The sequence below is a fragment of the Mustelus asterias genome, chromosome 9, assembly GCF_964213995.1.
Source record: "Mustelus asterias chromosome 9, sMusAst1.hap1.1, whole genome shotgun sequence".
Taxonomy (NCBI): domain Eukaryota; kingdom Metazoa; phylum Chordata; class Chondrichthyes; order Carcharhiniformes; family Triakidae; genus Mustelus; species Mustelus asterias.
In genome coordinates, this window is record NC_135809.1 from 48,934,982 (window position 1) to 48,945,778 (window position 10,797).

Genomic DNA, 10,797 nt, shown 5'->3' on the forward strand with positions numbered 1-10,797 from the left:
TATCACTAACTAGCTATCCAGCTAACTGAGCTAACCGACCCCCAAAGGAGATAATAAGGCTGCAAAGGGATATAGATGGATTAAGTGATTGGTCAAGAAGCTGGCAGTTGGGGAAGTGTGAAATGATCCACTTTTACAGGAGGAATGGAGATAGAATATCATTTATTAGGCAAGAGGCTAGTAAATGTTAAGGTTCAGAGGGACTTATGGGTTCTTACACACAAATCACAGAAAATTAATATACACGTATAGCAATTGATTAGAAAGCAAACAATCTACTAGCTTTTATTGCAAGAAGGTTTCAGTAGTAGAATGAGGAAACCTTGCTGCAATTATATAGAGTTTTGATGAGAACACATCCTGAGTACTGTGTGTAGTTTTGGGCTGCTGACGAAGGAAAGATATACTGGTCTCACAAGGGATGCAACGGAAAAAGATCGAGTAGAATGGGCTTATTTTCTCATGCTTTTAGAAGAATGAGAGGTGATTTGGTTCAAATATCTCACATTCTTTGCGGGGTAGATACCTGTTCCTCAGCCTGGAGAGTATGCAATTAGGGGTCATTACGAAGAATGAGATCTCAGCCACTTAGAATGGAGATGAAGAATTTTCCCACTCAGAGCGTTGTAGGTCCTTGAGATTGCCTACCCCGAGGGCTATGGATGCTCATCCAATGTTCAAATCTGTTGATTTTGGGCATTAGGAAAGAAAGGAACATGGGGATCAGGTAGGAAAGTGAAATTGATGTAAAAATTCAATGGATGTGATCTCACCAGCTGTTCACACCACGCTCCTACTGCAGCGAGGTCAGCAAGGTCAGCGGGTGGCATGGTGGCACAGTGGTTAGCACTGCTGCCTCACAGTGCCAGGTACTCTGGTTTGATTCCCAGCTTGAGCGGAGTCTGCACGTGATCCCCATGTCTGAGTGTGTTTCCTCCGGGTGCTCCGGTTTCCTCCCACACTCCGAAAGACGTACTAGTTAGGTGGATTGGCCATGCTAAATTCTCCCTCAGTGTACCCAAACAGGCGCCGGAGTCTGGCGATTAGGGGATTTTCACAGTAACTTCATTGTTAATGTAAGCCTACTTGTGACACTAATAAATAAACTTTAAAGAATTTGGTGCCCAGCCAAATCTCCATTCACTCAGCGGGATGGGAAAACCCCGCTGGCGTGAATGGTCGTAAGATTCCGGCAATGTATTGAAAGGGGCATCATACCTATTCATGCATCTACATTTCAAATTCTTCCTTCTCCTCTAAAGAATAGAGTGGAATTTCAACTGGAATTCAGATGTCCAAAATTTGGATTGTAATAATGATAAACCTCACTGGCAAAATTCTGGGTTAGAACAACACCCCAAAAATAACAAAACTGTCACAAACAACCATTGAAAGTTCAGATGTCACAAACTATTTTAATGTATGATCCAAATATATCCCCTTAAATGAACATTTCCTCTGTTCAGGACTTGCCTGATCCAGGTTATGTATGTGCTAATTTCCATGTGATTTCATAGAATCATAGAATCCTTCAGTGCAGAAAGAGGCCATTTGACCCATCGAGTCTGCACCAACCACAATCCCACCCAGGCCCCATCCCCATATCCCTACACATTTACCCACTAATCCCTCTAACCTATGCATCCCGGGACACGAAGGGACAATTTAGAATGGCCAATCAACCCAGCCCGCACATCTTTGGACTGTTGGAGGAAACCGGAGCACCCGAAGGAAACCCACGCAGCCACGGGAGAATGTGCAAACTCCACACAGACAGTGACCCAAGCTGGGATTCGAATCCAGGTCCCTGGAGCTGTGAAGCAGCAGTGCTAACCACTGTGCCACTGTGCCGTCCATAACATACTTGTGTTATATTTTCATATCAATGTTATGTTGTTGCTTGTTTTTGAAGGGAATACCAGAACCTGGACAGAGGCCATTGAGCAGAATTTATTGTGCCCTCCCAGGGATGGATTCGGAGGGGGCCGGGGGAAGTGGGGTGGGGGGGTGGGGGATGGAGGGGTGTGCAATGTGAACAAGTGGGAGGATGCAGGGTGGAGATCCTGCCCCCTTCCCACCTCTTTCTGATTCAGTCCAAGGCGGAGAATCTTGGCAATCAGAGGCCAATTGAGGCCCTTAAATGGACACTAAAGGGCCTCATCAAGCTGATGCTGGTATTTAACCCCCAATGGATGGGAGACTTGCCATCCAGGAGGCTACTCAGCAAACCCTGTGACCTTCTGGGGGGTTGGAAGCCTCAATCTCAGGCACTCTCTGCCCAATCTAGGGACCCGGCATCAGGCAAGTAGGAACCCGCAGGAAGCCAACCCTGCCCTCGGTGTTGACCTCCCACCCCGACTTGGCTGGCGCCTCCCTTCCCTGGCATTCCATACAACCCCACTTACCTGACTCCAGAGAATCCTTTGCTCATCCTCTATGTAGGCCCCAGTGCAGTATTGACATTGGCCATCGCTTCTGGTGGCACTGCCAGTATTGTAGGTCTTTGATTAGTCAGCAGCTCTCAGGAATGAGAGATTTCTCCCCTCATGGGGCCTTAATTCATTGCGAGGCCTGATTGCAGTGAAATAGTATCAGGTCTCCCATGGAAAAATGACACCCAGCTTCAATAGTTCTCCAAACAGTGGGCAGGGACCACTCCCCACCCCTGCCGTCACTACTACTAAATTCCACCCTTTGCCTTTCTCTCTGCAGCAAAGTTTGCTCCCTCGCCACCGATTAAATCACCAGTCCACTCTCTCAAGCTGCACCAACCTGTTTGTGACCTCCATTTTGTGAGCTGAGCTTTCTACTCCATATCCTGTCCATCACAAAGACTGCCTACCTCCACTTCCATAAAATCGCCTGGCTCCAGCCCTTCCTCAGCCCACACTTATGCTTCTTTTTGCCTCAAGATTTTACTATTCCAGTGCTCTCTTGACCGCCTTGCATAAAGTTGAGCTCATTAACAACTCTGTCCGGTTCCTATAATTTGCCTCAAATTCCACTCATTGAATTGCATTTGTTTTCGGTCTACCAGTGCCTCAATTTTAAGATTATCATCCTTGAGTTCAAATCTATCTGTGGCCTTGCTCCCTCCCTATCTCTGTAATTTCTTTCAGACCCACAGCCCTCTGAGAACTCATCATCCCACCAATTCTAGTGTCTAATGCGCCTTGCCCAACCCATTAGTGTCAAACTGTCTTCAGCAGTTTTGAGCCCTCAACTTTTGAATTCCCTCCCTAAAGGTCTCTGTCTCTGCATCTCTCTCTTCTCCTTTTAGACCCTCCTGAAAACTTTCCTCCTTGACCAAATTTTTAGTCTGATGCCCTAATATCTCCATTCTCAGCTCAATGCCTAAATTTATCTGGTTAATGTGCTAACATGCTCTTGATGTTCTCCTATTCTCAAATTTGTTTGTAGTTCTGCGAATTCATCACCGTTTCCTGGTTAAGTCATTTGGTCGGCAGGGTGGTGCGTGTGCTGATCGATTACGTGGATTACGTTTCCTTCTGCGTGAAATTAAAACCCATTCTTGAGAAGCAAAAGGAGTGGCCTGAGATCTGTGATATCATCGGTAAATCTGCCTTCATTCACTTTTCTTGTTAGAAAACTGCAGTGTAGTGACACGGTGGTTAGCACTAATGCCTCACAGCACCAGGGACCCGGGTTCAATTCCGGCCTTGGGTCATTGTCTGGGTGGAGTTTGCATGTTCTTCCCGTGTCTGCCTGGGTTTTCTCCAGGTGCTTCGGTTTTCTCCCACAGCCCAAAGATGTGCTGGTTAGGTTTATTGGCCATGCTAAATTGCCTCTTAGTGAAAGGGAGATTAGCAGGGTAAATACATGGGGTACGGGGAAAGGGCCTGGGTGGGATTGTTGGTGCAGGTTTGATGGGCTGATTGGCCTCTTTCTGCACTGTCAGGATTCTATGATAGGAGGAGGCTCGTGGGGATCTAAGACGTTGGTGCAGACCAGTTGAGTTGTGGAGTTTGCACGTTCTCCCTTTATCTGCATGGGTTTCCTCCAAATGCTCCAGTTTCCTCTCACACTCCAAAGATGTGCAGGTTAGGTGGATTAGCCATGCTAAATTGCCCCTCAGTGCCCCTAGGTGTGTAGGTTAGAGGTAAATACGAGGTAAATACGTGGGATATAGGGCCTGGGTAAGATGCTCTGTCGGAGAGTTGGTACAGTGCCGAATGGCTCCTTCTGCATTGTAGGGATTCTATGATAAACTGAAAAAAAAGAAACACAATTTGCAAAAGAGCACAAAACAAATTAATCTCATGAGTTAAACTATGCTTCAAAACTTATTTTTACAGCAAGCTCTCCACCTGAGACAATAACTTATTTATTAGCATCACAAGTAGGTTTACATTAACACTACAATGAATTAACTGTAAAAATCCCTCGTCACCACACTCTGGCACCTGTTCAGGTACACTGAGGGAGAATTTAGTATGGCCAACGCACCTAACCAGCACGTCTTTCAGACTGTGGGAGGAAACCAGAGCACCCGGAGGAAATCCATGCAGACATGGGGAGGATGTGCAAACTCCGCACAGAGAGTGATCCAAGCCGGGAATCGAACCTGGGTCCCTGGTGTTGTGAGGCAGCAGTGCTAACCACTGTGCCGCCCCCACCTTCCATATTGCTTTCAGATGCTGACTGAGCATGCTGCGCTTTCATGCATTTCCAGTTTGAAATTAATGCTTTAAATATTTATATTTCCTTTTCATTTAAGAATGTATTGCTCAGGCTAGTGTATGGCAGCACTATTAACCCTTTGATAACTGGAAATACTTTACGGCAAAAATAAAGAATAGAACAAGGGAACAGATTTTAGCTTGAGTTTACCAAGTGAATATATGCCATGTTATTGTGGATCTGTATAGTTCCTTGATTGTGTTTTATACTGGACAAGCATTATATTGGATCACACCTGGATTAATGTGAGCAGTTCTATGCACCACCTTAGGAAGGATACATTGACCTTTGAGGGAACGCAGCATATATTTATTGTACCTGCATTACAAGGGTTGATCTACTAGGACAGACTACAGAAAAGAGGGTGGTATTCCCTGGAATTTTAGGCAGTTCAGGGATGATTTAATCAAAAGTTTCAAAATATTAAGGGGAAAAGAGAGAGTAAGTAGAAAGGTGGCACAATGGTGAGTGAGCACTTCTGCCTCACAGCTCCAGGGACCCGGGTTAATTTCCAGCCATGGGTGACTGCGTGGAGTTTACACATGCATTCTCCCGTGTCTGCGTGGGTTTCCTCCAGGTACTCCGGTTTCCTCACACAGTCCAAACAATGTGCAAGTTAGGTGGATTGGCCATGCTAAATTGCCCCTTAGTGTCCCAAGATGTGTAGGTTAGATGGATTAGCCATGGGAAATGTGTGGGGTTAACAGGGATAGGGTGGGGGAGAGGGCCTGGGTAAAATACTCTGTCAGAAAGTCATACATACTTGATGGGCCGAATGGCCTCTTCTGCGCTGTTGGGACTCTATGATCTCTTTCCATTGGTTGAGAAGTCTAGAGCTAGGAATATAGACTGGGATTTCTGGGTTTTGCCCATGGTGGGTACAGCGAGCCATTGGCTGCCAGCAGGATCTCTTGGTCCCACCAAAGTTGACCGGCTTTTGCATGGCTTACTCTCTTTGCCAACGGGGAACCCATTGTTGACTTCAGACCAGAAGATCTTGCCAGCAGGAAGGGCTGGAAAATCCCGCCCATGTCTAAAAAAGAGTCAGACCTTTCCAGAGTGAAATCTGGAAACACTTGTACATGCAAAGTTTGGAACTCTCTTCCACAAACAATAATTCATGGTAGACCAATTGTTAATTTTAAAACTGTGATTGATAGATTTTTGGTAACCAAGAGATATTGGGAAAAGTTGGGCATATGGAGTTAGATCTCAGATCAGCCATGAAATATGTTAGAACAGACTTATTTCTGTATAATTTTATGTTATTTCTCTTGGCATTAGCAGTCAATGGCTAAACAAAATTGTTCAAATTAATTACTCTTTGCACCAAGGTACTTGCTGCAAGAATAAAGACAGAAACCTTCAATAACATTTGTATCTGTGAGAGGCTTTATTCAACTGATCTCAAAATGTCTGCCTCTGTGTGGCATGATCACATGACTACGGAAAGCCCAAGGTGTCAATCAGGCTGGTTACATTTCAAAACCCAAATGGTACTGATAGTGAGAATCATTTCTACCTACCACCTTTCCTGGAGGCACAGGATATGGTTCAACGGATAATGGCAGCTCTCTCTAATATTTAGTCCAGGTACTTATTCCAGCAGCCCTACTGATGATATTGCTAAGACCAACAAAAACAAAGCACAACAGGAATTAAATATAAGGCCAATGTTCAGAGATATCTTTACTACTTAAAGCCATTAAACAGCCTTAACTCTCTTTAAGATAATTTTAAGATATATTTTTAACTTGTAATATCACTGTGGTCTGCTTTGCCAAATCAGATTCAATGGCTGCTCTTGAATTTGCTTTCAAAGCTATGCAAAGACTATTTTGCTATCTTACAATGATGACAATACAGCTAGCTCTGATTTCGGTCTGTATTTTTGGACCCTCAGTGGCACTTTTAATCCATTATTTATTCATACTAATGGAGGTCCAGTTAAAATTCACTGATTGGAAAAATAAAATCGAAAAATTTTGACTTTCTCGCAGAAAACCCCCGTCGTTTGAAGCACTTGTGTCGACTGAAAATACGTAAACACATGGGGCAAAGACGACTGCAAGATCTTACATGCTTAGCGTTGCTTCCTCTGCCTCCATTACTGATGGATTACATCTTGTACAAGGAATATGATCTCTATGGAAGAGGTCTTGACTCACAGTAAAGTGAACAGCAATCATTTGTGTGTTGATATCACTATTGTAAAATGCTGAGGTTTACATTCATTGTTAAATTTAGGAAAGCATTTGTCATAAAGTGAATGGTTTACCAACTCCAGTAACTGGTGAATGATCATCTTGCTGAATAAACTAACACAGTGCAAAAAAAATGACATCCCCACAGCTTGAAATGTTGGAGGACTTCTGGCTAAACAGCTTTGCAATTAAAATATTTGCAAGTCTTGCACAAGATTAAAAACACAGAGCTTTCCAAATGCAAATTGATCATGCCAAGAGCTTTTTTTAAACAGTAAGTCATGCATGTCCAACAGAAAAAAAACTTCCACCAGTACTTTTGCAGTATTGAATGTTGACGAGATGCCATAGCTTGAGTTCATTGCTTCATTATAAACATTATTCTGTCAATTCCATTCATTTGGTGAAAGTTTTTGGTGGGTCTTTTTTTATTTTGATGCGGTTTTCAAAGTTAGCTTTATGTGTGACAGCTCAAGTACAGAAATTGTATCTTCGAGTAATTGGCTCTCCATTCCTATTCTGCTTCCAATTTTCTTCCTATATTTGCCGAAAACAATACTACGAGAGCTGTAATGCAGTCCTAAATGTTGCTGTTGCCCTCTGACACTTTGTCTAAATGTGTGAGGTGTGCTAGTGATTATTGGCAGACTAATAACAGGAATGCAGGGGACCAGATGTTCACACACAACCACTTTAAACTTTAGGATAATGATTAAAAAAGTGATGAGGGTTAGTTTGCATTCATAGGGAACTGGTTAGAGTGATATGAGGTGCGAAATATAACTTGAGTCTGCAAGACCCCTATATTGACATTGGTGTGAGAGTGGTGCCAATAGTGGTGATTGCATTTCAGGAGTACTTAATTACTGTAAGGTGTTTTGGGGTGTCCTGGGGTCATGAAAGGCACTATATAAGTGCAAGATTGTATTTAGCAATATATATAAATAACAAGGCCTTAATGATACTCAATTACTGATGTTGGTGAACAACATGGATTTCCCATGCATGAATGCCATTTTTTACTGATTGATGTAAAAAAACAAGATTGTGCCTTTCCATGCTGGTAGATGACTGGAATTTGACTGACTTACCCCTCTAACCAAGAATAGCTGAGTCTCACCCATGAACGGGGAAAACATTCAAGCTGGTAGGGAAGCCAAGTGCTCAAACAGTGCAGTCACTGGGATGCCATGCTGAAACTATATCTTGTGGTTCATTTAGTTCCTTCATTCAACAGGTCCCCTAATAGCAGCATGGTCCCAACAAATCACTCCTCACTTTGCCATTTGCGTCATGTTGCGATACTAATAGTCTACAGAAACTATTAGTCTCTTCATATTATAGTAAAGTTAAAGTTTATTTATTAGTCACAAGTAAGGCTAACATTAACACCACAATGAAGTTACTGTGAAAATCCCCTAGTCGCCACACTTCGGCGCCTGTTCGGATCATATACAAGATATCCACAATCTTTGATGAAATGTTTAGAAAGGCAAGATATGTCTTTTTAAGCACTGCTTCTGGAGAAAAAGATTTTTTTTTTAAAGTTGCTTTGATCTATTCAAAGAATCGTGTTAAAGTCTTGCTCCATAGCTCTGTATAATTACAATTATTGATTCTAGTCAAGAAGTATATGTAGAAAATCTCTGAAAATAAATTATCCATTTTATGCTAAAAGACCTTTATTTTCTGATTTTTTTCCCCCAAAGTCACCAATTGTTAGTTCTGGTAGGCAATGAGCTGATGTGTTGATTTGCCTTTATTATTGTGTCCATTTCCCTGTGAAAACTGGAGATTTAAATCAATAACTAATTTGTCAGGTTCCTTCTTGCCTCGATCAGCATTTCTGCAGATTGCAAACAAAGCCCATTAAAACAAAATCAAGATAAGCACTTATCAAAACAACTGGTTTCCATTGAAGTGGCTAGACTTTTAAAGTATGCTGTGTCATGCCAGTGAAATTTCTATTACTCACATTGAACCTGAAATAATAAACAGGAGAGGTGATTTACAGCACACAATTTCTTCCATTTGTTGAACATTGTTATTATCCAATGCATAAACAACATAATGGCATTCTCAAGTTGGGATTTGTCTTTGGTATAATTGTGTTAAGAAATATATTTTATCGTTCAATTATTTCCCTGACACTCCTAGGTTCTCCATTTTGAAATAAGGATAGTTATGCACTTGGCACATTGCAAAATAGGTGAATATCCTCTGGATTTCGCTCTCCTAACTGTTAGAAATTTAGCCAAAATGCCATTCTGCCAAGTATATTTGGTTTTCTTTTGCATTAAGATGCTTGCCTCACCTGGAATATTGCATACAGTTTTGGGCGACTTAACTTAAAAAGGATATAATAATATTGGAGGCAGTCCAAAAGAGATTCACCAAGCTAATTCCTGGGATGAGATCATTGTCCTATCATGGCATGGTGGCACAGTGGTTAGCACTGCTGCCTCACAGCGCCAAGGACCTGGGTTCGATTCCCGGCTTGGGTCACTGTCTGTGTGGAGTTTCCACGTTCTCCCCATGTCTGCATGAGTTTCCTTCGGGTGCTCTAGTTTCCTCCCACACTCCAAAGGTATGCGGGTTAGGTGGATTGGCCAGGCTAAATTGCCCTTTGATGTCAGGGGGACTAGCAGGGTAAATATGTGAGGTTATGGGGATAGGGTCTTAGTGGAATTGTTGTTGGTGCAGACTCAGTGGGCAGAATGGCCTCCTTTTGCACTGTAAGGATTCTACGATTCTAAGGAAAACAAAATAGTCTGGGTCTGTATTCCTTGAAGTTTAGTAGAGTGAGGGATGACCTCATTCATACATATAGGGCAGGGTTTTATGGCCTTGCTTTTCCCAAAACTGTAAAATCCCACCAAAGGTCAATAGACCTTCTCACTCTGATTCCCGTGGCGGGCAGAATGGTAAAACTCCGGCTATAAAATCCTGAGGGGGGCTTGACAGGGTAGACAGTGAGATGTTTTCACTGGTGGGACAGTCTCGAACAAGGGGACATAGCAACAAGATAAAGGGCCAGTCATCTAAAACTGTGGTGCGTAGAAATTTATTCTCGCAGAGGTGGTGAATCTCTAGAATTTTTTGCCGCAAAGGATATGGAGGCTGGATCATTAGAATAATTTAAAGTGGAGGTAGATAAATATTTGATAGATCAAGACATGGAGGGCTCTGGGGAAAGGAGACAGAAAAGGAGTTCAGGCTGCATAGATAAGCTATGATCATATTGAATGGCGGGGCAGGCTTGAAGGGCCTGGTGGCTTATTCCTGCTTCTATTTCTTGTGTCCTTGTGTGAATTCATTCCATTTTTCTCCTGTGTTTGTTAAATCCCTGTCTAGTAGCATTGTCATAGCTCACCTCAACAAATCTAGCCCTTCTGAGGTCTGGTGCTCGCATTGTATTTTTAGCAGCTTTAGTGTGGATGATCAAATTGTATCTAATTATATTGTACCCACCCACTGTTATCCAGGTATTCCTCCACATCAATGCCCAACACAGCATTGGTGTCAAGTTAAATTCAGTGTCTGATTAGCCTTTGTTTATTAACTAACATTCTGTGTAAGGAAACAATCATCTATTACATCTTCAAATCGTCCAGATGTTCCATATAGGCTATTTGGCACAGAAACAGACCATTCGGCCCAACCATTCCATTCTGGTGTTTATGCTCCAGTCAAGTGACCTCCCATCTTTCCTCATTTAAACCTATAGTCCCTTCTCCCTCATTTACTTGTCAACTTCCTCTTAAATGCACCTATATTATTTATTTCAAACATTCCGTGATAGTGAGTTCCATACGCTCACCATTCTTAGGGTGAAGAAATTTTTTTTCTGAATTCCCTATTGGATTTCTTGGTAACTATTTTATATTGATGG

The 10,797-nt window shown here is 42.6% G+C and overlaps 1 protein-coding gene across 2 annotated transcripts in view; it reads left to right on the forward strand.

Annotated features, from left to right (window-relative positions):
* The window catches only part of asb15a (ankyrin repeat and SOCS box containing 15a), a 34,092-nt gene extending 25,106 nt beyond the window's left edge, over positions 1-8,986 (forward strand). For both annotated transcript variants that reach the window (XM_078220151.1, XM_078220152.1), the window contains 2 exons: positions 3,421-3,574; positions 6,702-8,986. In XM_078220151.1, coding sequence (XP_078076277.1) covers positions 3,421-3,574; positions 6,702-6,874 — 327 coding nt within the window. In that variant the 3' untranslated portion in view covers positions 6,875-8,986. The remainder of the gene's footprint in view (positions 1-3,420; positions 3,575-6,701) is intronic.
* The last annotated feature ends 1,811 nt before the right edge of the window (positions 8,987-10,797 follow it).